At 40.3% G+C, this 22735-nt stretch overlaps 1 protein-coding gene across 6 annotated transcripts in view; it reads right to left on the bottom strand.

Annotated features, from left to right (window-relative positions):
* Positions 1-22735, bottom strand: part of SIN3A (SIN3 transcription regulator family member A) — a 73592-nt gene that overhangs the window by 30089 nt on the left and 20768 nt on the right. For all 6 annotated transcript variants that reach the window (XM_055319904.1, XM_055319905.1, XM_055319906.1 and 3 more), the window contains 10 exons: positions 17742-17918; positions 12490-12596; positions 11521-11803; positions 10220-10471; positions 9188-9340; positions 8887-9045; positions 7025-7114; positions 4292-4410; positions 3495-3705; positions 3072-3188 (listed from right to left, as the gene is read on the bottom strand). In XM_055319904.1, the coding sequence (XP_055175879.1) occupies positions 3072-3188; positions 3495-3705; positions 4292-4410; positions 7025-7114; positions 8887-9045; positions 9188-9340; positions 10220-10471; positions 11521-11803; positions 12490-12596; positions 17742-17918 (1668 nt within the window). The remainder of the gene's footprint in view (positions 1-3071; positions 3189-3494; positions 3706-4291; positions 4411-7024; positions 7115-8886; positions 9046-9187; positions 9341-10219; positions 10472-11520; positions 11804-12489; positions 12597-17741; positions 17919-22735) is intronic.

The raw sequence follows: 22735 nt of genomic DNA, 5'->3' as shown, positions 1-22735 counted from the left end.
ACTACTGACCCCAAATCAGAGGGACCTCACAGGAGGCAACCTTACTGACACTTTCCCCTGAACTTTTCTGGATTGCTAAGACCTGTTACAAATGATAAAATAAAATGAAACAAAACACACAACAATCCTCAGAAGACCATTCAAGATAAATCAGTCTTTTTTTTTTTAAGATTTTATTTATTTATTTATTTATTTTTTAAAATTTTTTTTATTTATTTATGATAGTCACAGAGAGAGAGAGAGAGAGGCAGAGACACAGGCAGAGGGAGAAGCAGGCTCCATGCACCGGGAGCCCGACGTGGGATTCGATCCCGGGTCTCCAGGATCGCGCCCTGGGCCAAAGGCAGGCGCCAAACTGCTGCGCCACCCAGGGATCCCCAAGATTTTATTTATTTATTCATGAGAGACACAGAGAGAGAGAGGCAGAGACACAGGCAGAGGGAGAAGCAGGCTCCACGCAGGGAGCCTGATGTGGGACTCGATCCCGGGTCTCTAGGATCACGACCTGGGCCGAAGGCGGCACTAAACCGCTGAGCCAATAGGGCTGCCCAAGATAAATCAGTATTATGTGTAAGGTTTCTCAGGGTAACTTAAAATATTTAAATATTTAATAGCCTTGTTCTATATCCAGTAATAAGAGCAGTGACTATCATTCCTTAAGGACTTCAACGTTGTATTTGTGGGTAATCATTTAAATTTTAACAGAACTCCTTGCACTGGGATCCCTGGGTGGCGCAGCGGTTTGGCGCCTGCCTTTGGCCCAGGGCACGATCCTGGAAACCCGGGATCGAATCCCACGTCGGGCTCCCGGTGCATGGAGCCTGCTTCTCCCTCTGCCTGTGTCTCTGCCTCTCTCTCTCTCTCTCTCTGTGACTATCATAAATAAATAAAAGTTAAAAAAAAAAAAAAATTAAAAAAAAAAAAAAAAAAAAAAGAACTCCTTGCACTTACTTTCTGGCAAGGGCCTAGCCATATCTGGTTAAGGATATGAATGGCAACCTCTAATAACTCTTTTCCTAGGCTTCACACAAGATTTTCTAAATGAGAAACAGAAAACGAAGTAAACGGCAAGTCTCGAGGCCCTATAAACCAACTGTCTACAGAATTGTTCCCTAGGGGCGCCTGGGTAGTACAGTCAGTTGAGTGTCCAACTCTTGATTTTGGCTCAGGTCAGAATCTCTAGGTCGTGAGATTGAGCCCGAGGTAGGGATCAGCATGGAATCTGCTTGAGATTTTTTCTCTCTGCCCCTCCCCCTCTCAGGTGTGTGCACTCTCTGAGGTAGAAGAAGAAGGAAGAAGGAGGAAGGAGGAAGGGAGAAGAAGGAAGAAGGAAGAAGAGAGTTCCTTAAATTTTCTAACTTGGGGGACGCCTGAGTGGCTCAGTGGTTAAGCGTCTGCCTTCGGCTCAGGGCGTGATCCTGGGATCCAGTATCGGGACTGAGTCCCACATGGGACTCCTTGCAGGAAGCCTGCTTCTCTCTCTGCCTGTGTCTCTGCCTCTCTCTCATGAATAAATAAATAAAATCTTAAAAAAAAAAAATTCTAGCTTGGGGACTGTGGTACTCATTTTGTCCAGTATTTCTGGTCCCTTTCACCTGATTATGGACAAGTGATGAACTGAACTTCCCGGCTCCCTTGTGGTAGAAGAGAGTCATCTACCTAGTTCTAGCAATGAGTTTGTGGACAGGTGAGTTGAAGTAATGTTTGTGACTTCTAAGCTAGAGCATCTAAGAGGGTAAGACTTCTGAGCTCTTTCCCCTTCAGTGACTCGCAATATTCAAGACGATGATACTTGGTCTGTCTAGGTCCCTAAAGTAATTTTGATGAGCAGGATCTCCTACCAAATATCAAAGCAGATGTAGCATGATCAAGAAAGGCATGTTTTTTCAAGCCCACTGAAATCTGGGGGTTGTCCACACTGCAGGATCAGTAACTTATCCTGATGTATAACGGAATGCTCCTTCAAACTAGCCTATCCTAAACACATGCACGCACACCTTCATCATCATTCCTGTAATCACAAATGGGAAACGCAGCGGTTGCCTTTCACAGGCACACCAGCTGAGAATAGGAACATCCTGTCAGAAGAAAGATGCCAATCTCTGCCTTCTACCTCCTTATCTAACCTTACTAAAACATAGGTAACAAGGAAATGCTTTCTTTAGCCTGATAAAACTTTCCATGGAAGTTAGCATGTCATGATTTTATTTTGTGCAAATGGCTGAAACTCCTCATGAACACTGGGGCTAGTCACCTGCCAGTAGCCAAGCAACATGTGGCCTTTCATTCAAGACATGCCAGAAACAGCTGAGTAAAGTGTGAAGGGGGATGGCTGGCAGAGCTAAATCAGCATGGATTAAAAAAAGAGCAAGATCTCTCTCTCATTTATATGTGTGAGGCCACTTTTATATAATAAATACATTAAATAGGATACACATCATTTTACCTCTTCAAACACATTTTTTGTTGATGAGATCAGTGAGCTAGACGTTTTAACACACCAGGGATTCTAAGCCCACTCTTAGTACTCCTACTCCTGGTACACAGACTATCACCTCACTTACTCCAGCCTCTTACCCTCCCAACTACTTTGAAATAAAGCGCTAATTTCGCTTTCTTTCACAAGGAGCCAAATCCACAGCAGATACAGAGAGAATTCCAGTTCTCACAGGAGAGCTGGTTTGCTAACCATGTCAAGATACCCGCTAAGAATAATACACACTTTAAATAATTAAACCTCTTTAAGAAAGTCCAGTCAGCCTTAAGATACTGTTTCATATACCCTGTAAAACACAATAACCTTTAAAACACCATTAAAAATTCAAGGAATTATTATTCAGCCATCAATGGATAACTTTAAAAGGGTTAAAGTGGCCTAGATAGGTCACATTTGCCCTAAGATATTACTAATATATTGATGAACTCATAAAGCATTTACTACTGAAGAACATGAGCTTTTGGCTCTTCAGTCTTAAAAAGCCAAGCCTCACAGATAGTTATATTTAAGATATTTTAGCATTTAGTGCCTCTCATTTCCACAATCTTCAAATGATAAAGGAGCTTGTACCTACCTCAAAGCGCTCATCTTCACAACGATAGATGTGTTCTTCATACTGGGTTTTCTTGGAACTAACAAAGGTGGAGTCCTCAGACCAGGAAGGGAAGGAAACCCAAGTATCATTTAAAACCTTTGGGTAAAAGAAGAGAAACTGAAGCCAAAGTGTAACAAAGCTTTCCGATGATTAAGCATTCTCAGTAAAAAGACAAGACACAACCCTAGGGGATGGGAAAAACTACTAACATTACAGCTTTCACCTTTAGCAAGTTTGCAAAAGATGAAAAGATTCTGGATAGAAGCACACAATATTTTCTTCTGAGAAAAGACAGAGAAGGGTCTTGATTTCCTCATTCACATAAATTCTCGAACCCTGGTGTCACTCCCTTCCGGAGGAAGCAGAAAATTCAGGGCTGGTCCTTTCTAGGGAAGGCCTTACCTCTTTACAGAGAGGAGTCCGTCCTGTACACTTGGGCTGCTGGTAACTCTTTGGTAGGGCTCGATAGCTGGAGCCCAACCGTTTACAAGAAGCATAATCTATCTCCATGGCAATGCCCTCTGTGGCTCGTTCCTTTGGAAAGGTTTCCAGATGTACAGACTCCTTATAGCCCAGAAAGTTTTTAAACCAATTAAACAATTCAGGGAATTTCCTGAAGAATCAAACCAAAAACTGGTGAGCAATTAGAAGCATGGTGCAGTTATCCTGAGGTATGGCTGCTACTATTTGGTGTTGGGTCTGCTACCAGGGACAAATTTGGTCCCCTCTGCTACCAGGGACTAATTCCAATGACAATTATTATTTCCTAAGAAGTCCTGCTTCTGAGTATCTGGCTTCCCTTCTTCTTATAGAGCACTCCAAGACCAGTTAGGGTGCTGATGGAAGAGCTACACTGAAACTAAGCAATAATCAGCTGTTCTTCTAATCGAGAAGACCACTTTAATGCTCAGATCATTCTTAGGTTATCAAATACAGTCAAAATTCTAGAACCCTAGAAGAGACTGGTCTCTATAAACATCCAACACTGGTGAGCGCCTTGGGAAACCACTGGTCTTGGCTGATGCCCTCTGCCTATTTTCCATCTGTAGAGATAAACTAGAAGAATTCCCAGAGGACTCCTATGACACTGACATTTTATGAGTCAACTAACTGACTTACGATGATCGAAGTTATTTTTGCTTATCACATACCCCCACCTCTATACTGCACACCAGGACTTAGCCCCTCACTCCACTTACCCCAGGAAAGGAGAGACTAGCTGCACAAGCTCAGCCCGAGAGATCACCTCCTGGTTAAAGATAACAAGACAACGCAGGAAATTCTCATAGGCCTCTGCGCTCCTCAGAGCCTTTCGGACCTTACAGAGACAATCAGAAGAGAAACAGTTAGATGGGGCATCAAAAGATCCTGGACTCCTTTTAAAAGATTGGGCAACAGGGCGCAATCCTGGAGACCCGGGATCGAGTCCCACGTCGGGCTCCCGGTGCATGGAGCCTGCTTCTCCCTCTGCCTATGTCTCTGCCTCTCTCTCTCTGTGTGACTATCATAAATAAATAAAAAAAAAAAAATTAAAAAAAAAAAGACTGGGCAAATTGGGATGCCTGGGTGGCTCAGCAGTTGAGCATGTGCCTTTGGCTCAGGGCATGACCCTGGAGTCCCACGATCGAGTCCCACATGGGGCTCCCTGTGTGAAGCCTGCTTCTCCCTCTGCCTGTGTCTCTGCCTCTCTCCGTGTCTCTCATGAATAAATAAAATCTTAAAAAATAAAAATAAAGGATTGGGAAATTTTATTTATTTATTAGATTTTATTATTTATTTATTCATTCATGAGAGACAGGGAGAGAGGCAGAGACACAGGCAGAGGGAGAAGCAGGTTCCAGGAGAGTAGCCTGATGTGGGACTTGATCCCAGGACCTGGAGATCACACCCTGAGCCAAAGGCAGATGTTCAACCACTGAGCCACCCAAGAGTCCCACAAGATTGGGGAAATTTAAACAGTTATTTGATGATACCTAGTTACCCTACCAAAAACTAGTTAACCTAGTTTTTGTTGCTTCTAACAGATGCTTACAGCAAGACTTTGTCAACACTGTCTTCAAACTCTGGTAACCTTGAATTTTTCTTTCTTTTTAAAAGATTTTATTTATTTATTCAAGAGAGACAGAGTCTAGAGAGGCAGAGGGAGAAGCAGGCTCCCCATGGGGAGCCGGATGCGGGACTTGATCCCAGGACCCTGGAATCATGACCTGAGCCAAAGATGCTCAACCACTGACCCACCCAGATGCCCTGAATAATTTCTTAAGTAGGACACTTCTGCCCTCTGACCTGATCCTTTTCCTTCCTCCACTTATAATCCTGAACATTTTAATGTCCAAAAACCTAAAAATGTTCAATAGCATACACAAGGTAAAACTAGCCTGGCTAGATGAGCAATCCAGCCAAGTAAATGAGTAAATATTTAATATTGTGGTCCTTTAATGAGGACTGTAGACAGATCCTCACCAAACCAAGTAGTTTAGCAATAACCCTTTATCCAGGCTCCTGTATACTTTTACAACTGTCAGTAGACACTATATGGAATATTAGTTTTCAAAACTAAAGATGAAAGAAAACTGTACTTTTGGTACTATACACCATACTCACTTTTAAATTTTTATTAGCCTTTAAACACACACAGAAGTAGACCAAACAGTGTAGTGAACCCCATGTACCTGGCCCAGGCTCAATGATCAACACATAGTAAATTCTACTTCATCTATAACCATTTCCTCCACCAACTGAATTTTAAAGCAAATTTCAGACATTTCATCTATATACAGCTGACCTCTGAACAACATGGGTTTGAACTGTGTCCGCCTACACCTGAATTCTGACATACAGCACTGTAATGTATTTCCTTTCCGATTTTAGTAATTTTCTTTTCTCTAGATTATTATACAGTATATCATACATAGAGCATTCCGAGTAAGTGTCACTCGAGTGTTAAATATCATTAGTAAAGCTTCTGGTTAACAGTGAGTTTTGGGGAAGCCACAAGTTACACTCAAGTTTTCAACCCACATTATTCAAGGGTCAACTACATATCAGCATCTACCTCTGAGAAAGAAGTACTCCAAGAACAAACAAATATCATCACTCTTTAAAAATTTAACTTATTTACGCCGCACCCCTCCAGTCTTTCATGGTCACTTGTCGGCATTTCCCTTCAAGTGCCCAGGCAGCCCCCAGAAACCGTTCAAGAGCCAGGGATTCAACTGTTAGGCAGGACAGCTCACTCAGGCACAGCAGGCTGGAGAGAGCCCAGGAGAAGCCAATCACAGAGATGCTAAAAACACCTGCCCTTTGCAAAAACAGAAAGGTGCAAGATAGAGTAAATCTGCACCAGATCAATCCAGGCTGGTTCCTTCCAGTGAGAAGTCTGACAGTTATCAATTACCCCGATAAAAGCAGCCTGCTAATCAAGTTGACTCCAAGGAGGAAGTCAGACACAGGAGGAGAGTTAAACCAATCTACCACACACACTGTTTACACCAGTCATTGCACCACTGGCTACGTCTCAGGATCACCTAGGGAACTTTGAAAACATACAAGTAAATCAAAGCTCACACAAACCCTATATATGATACCACAAATAAATGCCACAAGCAATTAGAAGATTACAAGTCATCTGAAGTCCTCAACAACTGGACAGACTTGGATTATCAACAACTGGGAGCCCCAAACATCTTTCAAGAGTAACATCATGCATTTTTAAAAGCAGTCTTCCACTATAGGAAATGCCGTAAACTGCTTCACAAAACCCAAACAGACAATGCTACGGTTCCAGTGGCCTGAAAGGACCCTACAACTTAGAAACCATAACAAGGAGAAAGTCCTAATCAGCTTGAAGCTTCTAAAACAAAGTCTTCTTGGGGACAGGGTGATTTTCTTTTGCCATTAGTAGCCTATATCAAATCTAATTCAATCATTACCTTATCAAAAAATAAGGATTCAGTTCCTACACCGTGCTTGCTGGCATCTGCCATGGAGGAATCCTTTAGGCTGAGTAGTTTAGGTTTCTTCTGCAAAAAAGGAAAAACACCAACATGTAAGATCCAAAGAGTGACGTTCCTGGGGTTTAATTTTCATCTGTGTTCAGTGGATCCATCACTGACCACTGATTAGTAATTTGAAACAAATGAGAGAATTCAAATCACTCTCTCACTTTACACCCTAAAGGATTTCCACCCACCTTCTCCACCTCACAGTTTGCCTGTTGGGTTCCCCCCACCCGCCCCAGGCTTAAGATCATTCTATTTCCCAAATATTCTCTCTACCAATGGTCACAGCATTACTGTGATAACAGACTGTCCTTACTTTTTTCATTAGCCAAAAGTAACTGTATTTTAGAACCTAGCGCTGCTACCTCATCCTAGAGTGGAGGCAGAGTTGGAGCACACTGCCACAAGTGGATAGAAATCAATCCTCAACCTTTAATTATAATTCAATTTTAAAAATTCATGAAAAAGTGAAGCAGTTTATTTTCCTAAGAGAAGGAATGACTCTCTCTTGTCAGCAATATCCACTCGGACCAATTTAAGCTTCCTTTCTCAAAGGGAATGAATAAGCTGTGACATAGCTGTCAGGCAAAATTTCAGTTTTAAAAAGCCATCTCTCACCTACCTGTGAAGACATGTACAAACTCTGAGAAAAGCAGCACATTTACCTTGACCACCTCAGAGTACACTCTCTAAGAACCAAAGCCTCTACTGCTTATGCTGCCTAAGGAGAAAAGCAGGTAGGGAATTCTCATCCCCTTTTCTAGTGTTTCCACCTGAGGGTGATCAGTGTGGGAGGGGACTGAAGTGAGTGGAGCTTAACTGCCAACCTGATTCTTGCTATCCATGTAACACTCTTCCCTGAAGTAAAGAAATATAAACTATTACTATGTTCAACTTGCTTTTCAAAAGGAAAAGCCATTACCAACACTAAACAATAGTCTTTCAAAAGTGTGAGCAATACCTAACATGTCAGTCTTTGCAGTTGTCTGCTTGTTCAACTCCTACTGTTAGAAATTCCACTTTTATTATTCATTAATTAGATTCTGCAGACACGTCCACCTCTTCCACATTACATGTTGCTTTAGAATTCATTAAAGCAACATTCAGTACATGCATCTAGCCCTCTCCCTAGCACAGCTGCGTTACATCAAAGAGGAAGAGAACAGGCTTAGCTTTTGCAGGCAGGACGTCAGTGTTTACTAGAACAAGAAGCATCCTGTGATAGGTCACTAACAAATTTAAGATGCCCCTCTGCTACAGCCTGAAGGTCGGGTCCTGCCCTGGAGATTACGGGGATACAGATTAAGATCCGACAACCCCACAAAGGCCTCTAGACCAAAGAACTCACAAAGTTTATATACTTTACTCACAGGAGGACCTTAGAGACCACGGACTTATTTCTGAAATAATTATCAAGCTTAATAACCTTCCCTCTTATTATCGTAGGGCAGGTTGAAGGCATCAGACGAAGGGAAAAATCAGTATGTCTCAGAAACCGTGGGCAGCAAATAAAAAGACATAATGACTAGTAGCAAAGAAGAGAGAAAATACAGAGAAAACAATAAAAACTCAGAAAGTTCGGTAATTTGTGTAATCAGTGATACTCTACCCTTCTTTTGCAAAGCCAGATAAGCAGCTCCGCATCAAGTTTCTGTGACATACACCAACTCACTGACTATCAAAGACCCAACTGGCAACATGCTTAGGATCAGAACACACGAACAGCCCTAGAGAGCTGGTCCATGGGCAGGGCTCGTTAGAGTCCCAAGTGCGCCGCTGTCACCTATGCTCACCTTTACCGGGGGGGTGGTCCCCGTTCCAGAGTGCCTACGGATCTGGCAGCCGTTCTGATTGGGCCTCTGAGGCTTGTTGTTCAGCTGGGGCTTCTTCACAGTGCCTCCATGGTCATTTCTCACAGAATCAACCTTTTCAGCTGTTGTTTTGCTTAAAAGCTAAGTAAGACACATCCAAGACATTAATTCTCTTACCCAAAGCAGCACTATCATTTAGAAACAGTCCCCTTCTGTTTCCAGCTTCCTAACTGATTGAAGATAATAATTCTAAATAGTGTAGTTCTTTCTAGATAAAACTTACCACCGAGCTGTTGGCATCTGGTAGGAACTGTCCAAACTCTGACAACAGATCTTCCTGATTTTTAAAAAGACGAGCCACCTGGGCATAAACCTCCTGTTCAGTCAATGCCGGAGTGTAGTTTCCTCCAGCTTCCTTGGCATTTCGTTGCTCTTTCTGACAGGAAATTGCAAATGGGAAGGTAGCAAATTAGCGGGTCACTGTTTTGAAGAACTTCCTTCGGCACACTTTTTGGGACATTAGATATCTACTAGGGCTGTGCCTAAGAAAGGTCTATGTTCTTAGCACCGTTTTAACTGCAAGCTTTTAAGTTGAAAAATGATTTAAAAATGGTGGCTGATAATTTTTTCAAAATTACGAAGAGGGGCACCTGGCTGACTCAGTTAGAAGAGCTTGTGACTCTTAATCTTGGGGTCATGAGCTCCAGCCCCACACTGGGTATAGAGACTAAACAAATAAATAACCTAAAAAAAAAAAAAAATAGGGGATTCCTGGGTGGCTCAGCGATTTAGCACCTGCCTTTGGCCCAGGGCGTGATGCTGGAGTCCCGGGATCGAGTCCCACATCGGGCTCCCTGCATGGAGCCTGCTTCTCTGCCTATGTCTCTGCCTCTCTCTCTCTCACATGAATAAATAAAATCTTAAATAAATAAATAAAATTTTTAAAAAATAATAAATAAAAGTAGGACAGTATATGTGAAGGTTCAGGGGACAAGTACCAACCAATAACACACAAAACATTAGAGAAATGTCTCCTCCTTCTCCTGTAGATGAACTACACTACAAAAACCATCCTCTAAACTGCCCAGATAATAAGCATCTGCTTCACAGGGCAGTAACTTAAAAATCCTGCCTAGCTGTTACAAAGCAATTAGAGTCAGGCAAATCAAACTAGTTTAATAAACACACAGTTTTTAACCTGTTGATTTCCAGTATAACTTAGGGAACATAATAATGGTTATTCAAGTTCTCAGACCAGATGCCCTCAGCATGTGACCTGATTAATTAACACACGCTGAAAGGGCAACTCTCTTACCTGGTATGTGTGCAAAATCTCCAAAAATGCTTTGTAGATGTCTGGTTGGCCCTGGAACCTGTTCTTGATTTTATTAACATAGTTGATGGCATGATTAAACTCCACAGGCTGATTGTTCTGCAAGGATGGGGCCGTTCCCAACGAGATTGTCACTGGTGTATGAGGCTGGACAGGTGGAGAGCGTGGGGATGCATATGGTGGGAGAGGGGGTGTTTGCTGACTGGCTGGAGTATGTGCTTGTAGTTGGGAAGGCTAAAAAGAAAAAAAGTCATTCTCCTCAGAAATACAGATGGTCTGACATAGGAAAGAAAGGTCAAACTAAAGAGAAACAAGGTGTCTGATCAACAAATGTACTTTATTTACTCTGACCAGGCCAGTTAGCCCAACTCAAATCACACTGGGCAGGCATGGGGAGTACAAAGGGCTCACACTCTCTAATACAGATATTTTTGTCTCAAATTTTCGAAATACAACCTGAGAAGTGGCTACATCTCCAATTACAGGGAAGAATTTTTCTAATGCAATTTTTAAGCTCACTCAACAGGTGCAAACAGAATAAGAAAAAAAAAAAATCAACCCTTACTCTCCATAGATCTTTAATGTCAAAAGACACTTGTTGCAGAATTCCACATAAAAATCTCCTAAACCACCTCTGTCCAATAGAACTCCAGTGATGGCAATGTCCTTTCATATGGAACTGTCCTATAGAATACAGCCACTAAGCTACCCAGGGCTACTGAGTACTTGAAATGTAGCCAGTACAACTGAGAAACTGAATTTATTTTAATTAGTTTAAATTTAAACACAGCCATATGTGGCTAGAGGCTACTGTATCAGACAGTGCAGTTCTAGAGCAAGTACACACCACCACCATCATCACCACCAGCAACGGGATCTTCTGCTTGGCTTGCCATGACCTAATCTGGTATATGGAGTGACTTTTATAAAATGATGACCCCGTGGGCAGTAACATAATCTGATTATCAGATGATCATTTCTGCCTGTGCCATCAAAGTACTACTACACAATAAAGTTGCCATCTGTTGGGATGCTCATGGGTTCACAAGGCAGGAGGTGGGGAAAAAACAAGTTCTTTATAAGTTATGGATGTGTTGATCTAAACAGATACCTAAGTATGTGGAAGGTAAATGTGAACCATCTTATACCAATGTGACTACTTCATATTCTCTGATGAAATCACCACAACTGATGTCTCTAAATTCTATATAAAGGGGAAATATCAAAGGAGGGTGCTTTCTAGGTATGCATTTTACCTGATGCAACGTATTCCAAGTGCTCACCTTGCTGACTTTGGCAGGTGGGGGCTGAGGAGCTGGTTGGGCAGGAGCTGGGGCTGACTGGGCTGAAGGCTGAGAAGGATGCTGGGGTGGTGGCTGAGGCTGGGGCTGGATGCCATGGGTGGGGATCTGATGAACCTGGCCAGGAGTTGTCACATTCACCATGTCATTGGTTTGCACCTCAATCTTGTAGCCAGGGGGCAAGAAGGTATTGAAGCCCATAATCAGGTCAGGATGTCCTTTGAACAACTGGGACACACGACTAATCACTCCTGGAGTGTCAATGCTGATTAAAACAAAAAACAAAACACGTACATACAAACACACACACACCACAAAAAGTTAAAGTGGCAAGCTTTACCAATACCCTAGTAAGAAAAAAATGCACATTCCACTAGGTTCTCTGAATAGGAAAACAGGTAAAATCAACCTGCATGTCACCAAATCAACAAAATACAAAGAACTCTGAAATTCCAAAGCAATTTTAGCCTCATATTCAAAGAGGTTTGGTCACAATTTTGAACACAACATATATTCACGATAACAGTCCTAACAAGCAGATCCTCAACAGCATATCTAAAGCAGCAACTCCCACGCAGGACCCACTCTCTACCACATGAGGATAAATCATTGTGTGTTCACAGTTTTCACGAGTTACTCTAGCAAGTGAACCACGCCAGAATATTAGTGTACCCTACGTCAACTCCGAGACCAGGTGGCTCATCACTATCCTTCTACTTCCCTGATTGAGATGAAGTGCTAAGGAAAATTAACCAACAGGGTGAATACAAAGTCCAGGACCCATAATCGTCATCAAGAAAGCAATACATGAAATAAAGACATGATCCTAAAAATTAAACTCCCCAAAAGGAGGCATCCTTTATCTTTCAGCGTACAAAAATAAGCCATATCCTCCCTCCAAAAGCAACATTTCAAGCACAAAGCTTGAATACAACCACATAGATCTTTTACCTCTGAGATTTAAATTCCTTCATGATGTCAAGGAAATCATTGTAGACCTGAGGCTGACTACCAAACTGCAGCTTCACCTGGTCAAGATAGGACAGCGCATCCTCCACCTGAGGCAGGGATAAATCTCAAGGTTATAAAAAGAAAATAAGCCATGAATTTTTAAAAACAAATGATTTATGCCTAAACAAAATTAACATGAAAATAAAATGAAATAAAAATATATAATAAATATACAGGAAAGTATTAAACATTAGTATGGATGCCCATAAAACTCAAGCTTAAAATAAAAATCAATTCATAAAATTTATAGCCTTGCTTTAGATAATTTTGGGGAGAATGATTAGTGAAAAATCATCACATTAATATCATTCACTTATTCATTTCACAAGTATCTACTAGGCTACAATATACCGTGCCAGGCCCAACACGAGTTACTAAGGAGTCAATGACAAGGCACAGTCCCTGCTCTACAGAAGTTCATTCACATCTAGCTGGAAATCCTGATACAGTAGGGTACGTGGGTGATCACAAAATACCCAGAGAGCACATAGGAAGGGCACTTCTGCACTAAGAAAAACCTATGGGCACATAAGGGAGGAGGAGGGCTTCCCCAAGAAGTGATGTCTAAACTGAGTCCTAAGGATGAGTACAAGTTAGCCAAAGTGAAGACAGACCTACAAAGTCATAGGAAGCAGCATGAGCATAATCCCAGACAGGACACCATCTGGTACACTGGGAAAACTGAAAACAGTTTAGTTTGGCTAAAGGATCTGTGGTGAAGGGGAAGAACGGTGGCAGGAAGAGTGACAAGAGAGGAGACAGGAGAGGAAGCAGGGCCTAGATCCCAAAATGTACTGTAAATCTTGTTAAAAAACTGTTTAGGGGAGAGGCACATGGGTGGCTCAGTAAGTTAAGCGTCTGACTCCAGCTCAGGTCATGATCTCAGGTTTCTGGGATAAGCCTCTAGTCTGGCTCCAAACTCAGTGGGAAGTCGACTTGTCCCTCTGCCCCTCCCCTTGCTCATACTCTTGCACATGCTGTCTCTCTCAAATAAATAAAATCTTTAAAAACAAAACAGAAACAAACAAAAAAGCAGTTTATGGGTGCCTGGGTGGCTCAGTAGGTTAAGTGTCTGACTCTTGATCTTGGCTCAAGTCATGATCTCAGGGTACTGAGTCCCACATCAGGCCCTGGCTGGAAGAGGAGCCTGCTTAAGATTCTCTCCCTCCTCTGCTCCTTTCCCTCCTCACACATGCGCTCTTTCTCTTTTCTTTAAAAGAAAAAAAAGGCAGTTTAGATTTTTAGTATCTGCATTTTAGTGTACTCAATTTGGCTACAGTGTTGAGAACAAATTGATGCAAAGGAAGATAGATTAAAAGGAGGCAGGAGGAGGGGTGCCTATGTGGCTCAGTCAGCTAAGCATCTGCCTTTGGCTCAGGTCATGGTCCCTGGATCAAGCCCTGTGTTAGGCTCCCTGCTCAGAGGAGAGTCAGCTTCTCCCTCTCCATCTGCCTGTTGCTCCTCCTACTCGTGCTCTCTCACTCATAGAAACAAATAAAATCTTAAAAAGCAAGCAAGCAAGCAAGCATGCAGGAAACCAATTATGCTGTAAGACTAAATTCAGCATGCAATCCATAGTGGCTTGAATTGTAGTACTGGCCAAAGGAATAAAGAGAATGGGATACACACAAAAGCTTTTTAGGAGGTAGAAGTGACAGAGATTCAGGACTGACTGGATATGGGATAAGGGAGAGGGAACATTCACTAAATTATAAATTACTTGGCCATTCACAACGAGGAACAAGACTGAAGGTCTAGAAAGTTATGAGTCTGATTTGGGACAACTTAATTTGTACTTAGGAGATATCCAAGGGGATTACCTACTAGATGTTTCCTCTATATTGTGGGAATATTTTAAATTATACAAAATAGGGGCACCTGGGTGGCTAAGTGGTTGGGTATCTGCCTTTTGCTCAGGTCATGGTCCCCAGGTCCTGGGATCAAGTCCCTCATTGGGCTCCCCGCATGGAGCCTGCTTCTCCCTCTGCCTAGGTCTCTGCCTCTCTCTGTGTCTCTCATAAATGAATGAATGAATGAATGAATGAATGAATGAATTAATTAATTAATTAATCTTTTAAATAATTAAATAAATTATACAAAATATAAGCTTAGGGAAGTTTCAGAAATAAACATATGATTTAATAAGCCCTACTCTTGTGATATACTGTGAAGTAGAACATTTATATTCAAATAAACCATTAAATGATATTTCTAGAATTGCCCAAACTTCCCTTATGGGAAGCTCCATTATGGGAACCATTATCCCACAGTTAATCAGAGTATTTCATGGTTGCAGGAGTAGTTTGTATACTTTGTCAATACCTATTCATTTCACAGTTGGTTTTTCTGTACTTTTAGAAATAACACAACAATCTGTTAAAATTCAATGGACTATTTATAATTCATATTCAGAACTTTCTATATTGAAATGTTTCATTAATAATGACGAAGGTGATAGAATATAAAACTAAGTTTGCAGAAGAAATAAAGACTTTGGGAGATATTTAAGAATAGCATTCACAATCACATGACAAAGAAGAATTATCAAAAATAAACATGAAATTTTGAATAAAAAGAAAACATGCTATAGTATAATAATTACTACAGAGAAAGAAAAAGTGCAGATGTCTGACTGAAAGAAATGTGATGTGTCTATGTCTGGGGAAAAAAAAGGTACTGGTCACAGTAAACTGCTCTTTAAATTAGTTACAAAATAACACTATGCTTTAAAATGCCCAGTGTAACAACAACATTATAAATGAACTATGAGGGGGGAGAGGGAGGAGCGGCTGGGTGGCTCAGTTCCACTCTCAATTTCGGCTCAGGTCATGATCTCAGAATGGTGAGATCCAGCCCCATGTCAGACTCCGCGCTGGGCATAGAGTCTCCTTAAGATTCTCTCTCTCCCTCTGCCCCTCCACCCCAATAAATAAATAAGTAAATAAACTACCTGCATGTAAGCATAGTGAGGAAATTTTCTCATTACCTAAGGTAGAGTTCAATTCTTTATAAAAACGTATATGCAGCTCTAGAAACCACAACTCAGAAAATAACTTGGAGCTGGTCCTTCAGAAACTGTGGATTCAGGGAAGAACTCGGGGAAGCCCTGAATCTGCCGATGTGTTTTCTTGGTTCACTTCAACAGGCATTTATTACCGAGGTCCTTAACCTCTTGAAGTACACAATCTTGTTGGGGAGACAAACATGAACAACTGTAAAGAGAACCTGCTAAAGATGTGCTAAATATCGATGCTGCTAGCATTCAACAAGTAGCTAAATCACACTAAACATGCCTGAAATTATTCAAATCTTTCTTGTCATCAATCTGCCAGAGACAAAAAAGAAAGTATAGACAATGATGCTGCTTGAAATAACCTAAGGATTTTCACTGAATACTTCCTCATTATAGAATATAAATGGCTTATTGAAGTTGATTCAAATGCTTGTAAAGCATTTTAAGACTGATCCAAAAATGGCTGGCAATGTGGGAATACTGAATGAAGCTACAATGGAGGCACGAGAAAGCATTTTACCCCTCCTCATCAGAACAGAAATTCAACAAGTTCTTGCATCCAGGAATCATACTCAAGAGCAAGAAGTCCTAACTCTGTCCATAACTCACTCTATAACCCCAACTCTAGAACCCTTTCTTACTTTCTTGATGGTTTCTGTAAAACAGACAAAGCACATCTGTATAGTTATACTCAAGTGAGGGAGATGAGTAAAATAACTGCTGTGTTTTGACAGGACTGGCAGAAAAAGCTTATAAAAATGTATATTTTTGTTAGTTTAATAGCAAGTTTAGAAGCCCTTTTGCAAGATTAAGGTATTAACTGATGAATACAGTATCAATATAGAATTAAATCATACCAAACCAACTCTAAAAAAATATTTTCATCAGGACTTTGTGAGGTACTAAGTTCATGGCAATAATACAGTTTGGTATACAGCCATCACTCTACAAGCAGACAACCAAAATGTTTTAAGAAAAACATCAATATAGCTTATACAAATTTTCCCAAAGACAGAGCCCAGAGTGAAAATTTCAGGCCCAAATAATTTGACTCTCTTTAAAAACTATGCTTAAGTATAGTCAACTCTTTTTTTTTTATTTTTTAGTATAGTCAATTTTTAGTTACTTAACATAGACAAAATAAATTTCACAAAATCCCTCTATATAGCATTCAATTTTCTTAGGCCAATATTAAACAAGTTCCCGAGTACCCAAAGTAATGAGGGCAGGGATCAAGAAGAACTACATTAAGTATCAAGAAAAACAGAAGGCCAAAATGTTTGCTACACATGGATGTATCCTTCAGGGGTACACTGTTCATTCCTACCTGGAAGCTATTTAATTAGGCTGATAGGACCAAATGAAGACGCAACATCTTATCTCCTTATAGTTCCTTAATTTGTATTTCTTGCACTTGATTTTAAATTTTATATAAATGTAAAATAAGAAAAACAAATCTGAAACACTTACTGCAACAATCACTTATTTTGAAGTCACACTCAAGTAAGCAGAGAGAGAGGGGGTTAGCTGGGAACACAAGTTCCACTTCTCCACAGATGCCTCATGAATTTCAAAAGGACTAAAAACCTACAGCACATACTCAGCAGAACAGATGAAAACACTGACACTTCATTCACAATTATAGTCTTCCCCAATCTTTATTAAGGTTCCCAAAAAAGGAGCATGTGTTTTACTAAGGATGGACGTGAAGATGGCAGCCCATTCAGCTATTTATAAACAGGGATAAAGAGTAAATCGTAAGGTAATACTGGACCCAGTGACTGTACAGGACTGTAGCCAACTATGTGTACAATCAACAAAACCTTATACCATGCTAAGAACTAAGAGTTCAATAGGAGGCATCAAAAAAAAAAAAAAAAAAAAAAGGACTTTATTTCGTATGGAAACATACGAAACATATCCTGCTATCCTGACACGTCTGAGTACCATGCATTCAAGCATTCCAAAAACATTTCCTGTATGTATTCTCTGGATCAGGCACGGACGGTAAGAGGGGAAATATAAGTAGGTTTCAAAACAAAAACAAAGTAAAATTTCTTATGATTCAATCCCTAGTCTAGTATGTTAAAAGTTATAATGCCACTATGAATAGGCTGAAGCCAATGCTTCCTGCTGAGAGAGAAAACTTCTCAATGAAAGAAGAGGAGCTGAATATCACCTTAAGCCTCTGAAATTGCTGCTGTCCCTGCACTGGTGCAACTGGTGGGGCAGGATGAGCATGACTCTGGACCACCTGGCCTCCGTGGGGCTGCACAGCTGCTGGGTGATGATGACTGCTATGAACCGCTGCGATGGTGGGCCCGTGACTGCCAGAGCTCTGTGGCACTGCTGAAACCTGGGGTGGACAAAATGCAGACAAGAAACTTCAAGGCTTCTGCATTCTTCCCCAGATGCATCTAAAAGACATGCATGCGTATCTTTGCACACACACAGAGAATTACGAATCTTCCTTGACTTACAATGGGGTTACATCCTGATAAATCCATTTTAGGCTGAAAATACCCTAAGTTGAAAATACATTTAATACAGCTACCCTCACAAACATCATAGCTCAGCCTAGCCTACCCTAAATGTGCTCAGAACACTTAGCGTAGCCACAGTTGGGCAAAATCATCTCACACAAAGCCTATTTTACAAGAAAGTGTTAAATATCTCATGTAATATGCTAAATACTATACAAAAAGAAAAACAGAATGGAATGGCATAAGGGTATCTATCAGTTGTTTACCCTCGTAATCCTGTGGCTGACCAGGAGCTGCGGCTGCTACCGCCCAGCATCAGAGGAGAGTACAGTACTTCATACTGCTAGCCTGAGAAAAGATCCAGATTCAAAATTCCAAGTATGGTTTTTAGTGTACATCACTTTTGTGTTATCATAAAGTTGAAAAATTGGAAGTCAAACTATCCTAAGTACGGGACCATCTGTATTCAGAAACCCAAATCTCCCACAAAGGGAACTGGTGAAATAAATTATAACTCACCCATATTACAACAGAATTCTCTGCCACTACTGAAAACTATATGGCTCAACACTTCTCAAACTATCTACAGCAAAGGACACGTTTTTCTTTTTTCTTAAATTCCAATCCATCATGGGCCACTACTTTTATAAGATATGATAAAAATGAATTACTAGAGAAGTGAAATGAAAAATACGTAAGCCCATAATTTCCATTCTCACATTTTAGAGATATATGACAAAATTACTATGTCCATGTCCAAATCACTATAAGTTTCTAAATACTCTATTTTCTATACTCAAGGTCATTATAGATTAATAAGAAAGTATACACATCAGCCATCTGTGGACCACACCTGGAATAGCACTGATATAGATGCATGTATTTTAACATTATAATATGTTCACAATTGGGCAGTCAGGGTGGCTCAGCGGTTTAGCGCCGCCTTCAGTCCAGGGCATGACCTCGGGGTCCTGGGATTGAGTCCCCAGTCGGGCTCCCTGCAGGGAGCCTGCTTCTCCCTCTGCCTGTGTCTCTGCCTCTCTCTCTCTCTGTGTCTCTCATGAATAAATAAATAAAATCTTTAAAAATATAAAATAAAAAAATAACACATTCACAATCTGTAAGCTGAATGCATTCATGTGTTACATACAGATTTAAACTTCTAAATTTTTTTAGAAAGCACATTACAAAGCAGTATCTAAAAATCAAAATAATCTTTTAAACCTTAGGTAACAAATATACAGCAAAATGTTAGCAATTTAGCTTGTGGTGGGATTAGAGAAGATTTTTATTTTGCTTATGACCCTTATTTTCTACTTCTATCCCTATTTGTTTATTTTGCTTATCTTTATTTGCTAAACAAAACTTTCTTCCAAATTGTTAGTGGTTTGGCCTCAAACATAATTATCTTCTATGCTTTTTCTCATCCTCTTATAAACTTAGAGTGAAATAAAGCACAAGATCCTTTCCTTCCATTTCTATTACAAAAAAAAAAAAATGCTACATGAAATTTCCAAAGCTTTTTTTAAATTTTCCTATTTCAGAACTATTAATCACCACAGAAAACAACTAAGGACAATATACTTGATTTGCCAAGTCAAAATAAAAAGACTAAATAACATGAGACTTTATCTAAATAATGGAAGTTGTATACTACAACATAAGAGAGGGTAAGTTTTTTTTTTTTCCAAGTCTCCACAAATTTATAGGGGAGGGTGGGAAATAGACAATTACTTACAAACCTACCCAAACAATAGTTACATATTAGGAGTAAAAAGAAACTATTTAGACAGTTCTAAAAGCTCTAATATACCTCTAGCAAGAAGGGTTATTATTATTCTGAGCTTCTATATTCCAACATGCATGTTTTGAAGTTTTTTAAAAGGCTTAACTGGAACTTATAAACACTTGAGATGACAGGTTTTATATGAGCTTTTATATTTTGTATTACAGCTTCTAATATAGATGCAACTATCCCAGGTATAGGAAAGTCATCAATCTGTTCAAATAAAAGTAATCACCCAAGGAAAACAAGGAGCCTTACTTTTTTCCAAGATCTAATTTAAAGATTCAATTTGTAGCAGTCCTCTGACTGTGGCCCTCAGCCCCATAGGAGGGCATGGTACTGCTTCTAAAGGGACTCCTAAGAATGACACCTAAGGAATCACCATCTCCTACTTCCCCTGGATTTCCCTCTTCTTTGTTTTCTTCTAATAAATTTTGAGAAATTTATGGATTTATGGAATTGCTAAGTCAAAAAGTAATTCATAAATCTGCCACAGGGGCACCTGGGTGGCTCAGTGGGAGCCTGCCTCTGCCTGTGTCTGCCTCTCTCTGTGTGTGTCTCATGAATAAATTAAATCTTAAAAAAATAAAATAAAATAAATCTGCCGCAAACTGTCAAATTGTTCTCAAGAAAGATTACACCAATGTATGTTCCTGGTACAAGCCCTACCTTTTAAGTGTCACTAACAGGGCAGCCCACGTGGCTCAGCGGTTTAGCGCCGCCTTCAGTCCAGGGCATGATCCCGGAGACCCGAGATCGAGTCCCACATCAGGCTCCCTGCATGGAGCCTGCTTCTCCTTCTGCCTGTGTCTCTGCCTCTCTCTCTCTCCCTCTCTCTGTGTGTCTCTATGAATAAATAAAATCTTAAAAAAAAAAAAAAGTCACTTAACAAGTTAGGTTGAAGAAGGCCTCTCCAGACCACTTACATAAATCATGGTTCAAACTGACCTAGAATGGAATATTATAAATGCAGTGATGTTTTAAAGATTATGTAGACCTACACTTATGTAGTATTCAGGTGAAAAGTGGCCCACTATGTATTAGGTGAAAAGAACCAATAGGAGAACAGTATACACTGTATCATTCAAATTACATAAAAAGAGAAGTGTACCTAGATAGGTAGGCAGGTAAATACAGATACCCAAGAAATGCACAAGTGGGTTAAAGTCTGAAGGGTCAGAGAAAGAAGTCATCTTATATCATTTAAGACAAAACAAAGGGCAGCCCTGGTGGCTCAGTGGTTTAGTGCTGCCTTTAGCCCAGGGCCTGATCCCACATCAGGCTCCCTGCATGGGGCCTGCTTCTCCCGCTGACTGTGTCTCTGCCTCTTTCTCTCTCACTGCATCTCTCATGAATAAATAAATAAAATCTTTAAAAAAATAAAAATAAAAAAATAAAACAAAACAAAGCCAAAAAACATGGTGATATTTACTTTCATAAATAAAAAGGGCAAAAAACACATTTCTTCCATTTCTACAAAACAGAGTAAACGGAAAAGATGAAAGATCAGCACTGGAACAACAGGAATACACAATGCTGGTGGAAATGTAAACTGGTACAACTCTGAAAAACAATCTGACATTACCTACTAAAGGCAATGATGTCACACACACACCCTATGACCCAGCAACCCTCTCCTAGATATCCAAAAAACTCTTTCTCATGTGCCCAAACCTGCTGAGTGGCCTATAAGAAGATAAGGAGTTTGCACCAGATTGTAAACCAACTCTGTTTCACTAATAAGCACACTGTTTAATTCAGCTGCCTCTGTTTCCCCATGGCAAGACTTTTTTGATTAAAAAAAAGTAGCACATTGATTTAAATTCTGGTGCAAGCTTATCTTGTCACAGACTGCCACTGTACCACTGCAATAGGAGAAATACCTAAAAATAGTCACACAGCACCTTTACAACAGTGAAAAATGTGGTAACAGCCTGAACGTGCAGCAACAGAAAAATGGATAAGTAAACAGGATATACTCATATAATTCATAAAAGAGTGGAAGTGACTCAATTATTTATACACAAGAATATGGGTAAGTCTTGGGAACTGCAATGAGTGAAAAAAAGTGAGTTAAAGAAAAAAACACAGGGGTGGCTGGCTGGCTGGCTCAATGGGTAGAGCATATGACTCTTGATCTCAGGATTGTAAATTTGAGCCCCAAGGTAGGTATGGAGATTACTTAAAAATAAAATCTTTAAGGGGCACCTGGCTGACTCGGCTCAGTGGAGCACGTGACTCTTGATCTCAAGGTTGAGTTCCAGACCTATTTTTGATATAGAGATTACATACAAACACACTCACATATATAAAATCCTTTAAAAGAGGGATCCCTGGGTGGCGCAGCGGTTTAGCACCTGCCTTTGGCCCAGGGCGCGATCCTGGAGACCCCGGATCGAATCCCACGTCAGGCTCCCGGTGCACGGAGCCTGCTTCTCCCTCTGCCTGTGTCTCTGCCTCTCTCTCTCTCTCACTGTGTGCCTATCATAAATAAATAAAAATTAAAAAAAAAATCCTTTAAAAGAATAAAAATAAAAAAATAAAAAAGAATAAAAATATATGTTTTCATTTACATAAAAGTTCAAAAATACCCAAACTAAACAATTTTATTGTCTAGAGGTATAAACAAAATGATTTAGGGGCATCTGGCTGGCTCAGTCAGTGGACCACATGACTCTTGATCTCAGGGCTGTGAGTCTCAGACCCACACTGGGTGTAGAGATTACTTAAAAACATTTTTAAAATAGAAATAATTAAAAGATAACAAAGAATTAAAAACCTGCGAAGTGAGCACACAAGTATACATTGTTTCTGTTATTTGTTATATCTTACTTATGGATATTTCATAAATATAATTTTATATCTAACTGGATGCTTAATACAACTTTTTTTTAATTGGACAAA

Source organism: Nyctereutes procyonoides, unplaced genomic scaffold, assembly GCF_905146905.1.
Source record: "Nyctereutes procyonoides isolate TBG_1078 unplaced genomic scaffold, NYPRO_anot_genome, whole genome shotgun sequence".
Classification (NCBI taxonomy): domain Eukaryota; kingdom Metazoa; phylum Chordata; class Mammalia; order Carnivora; family Canidae; genus Nyctereutes; species Nyctereutes procyonoides.
The sequence above is the reverse complement of the archived record's forward strand: the minus strand, read 5'-3'. Positions and strand labels throughout refer to the sequence as shown.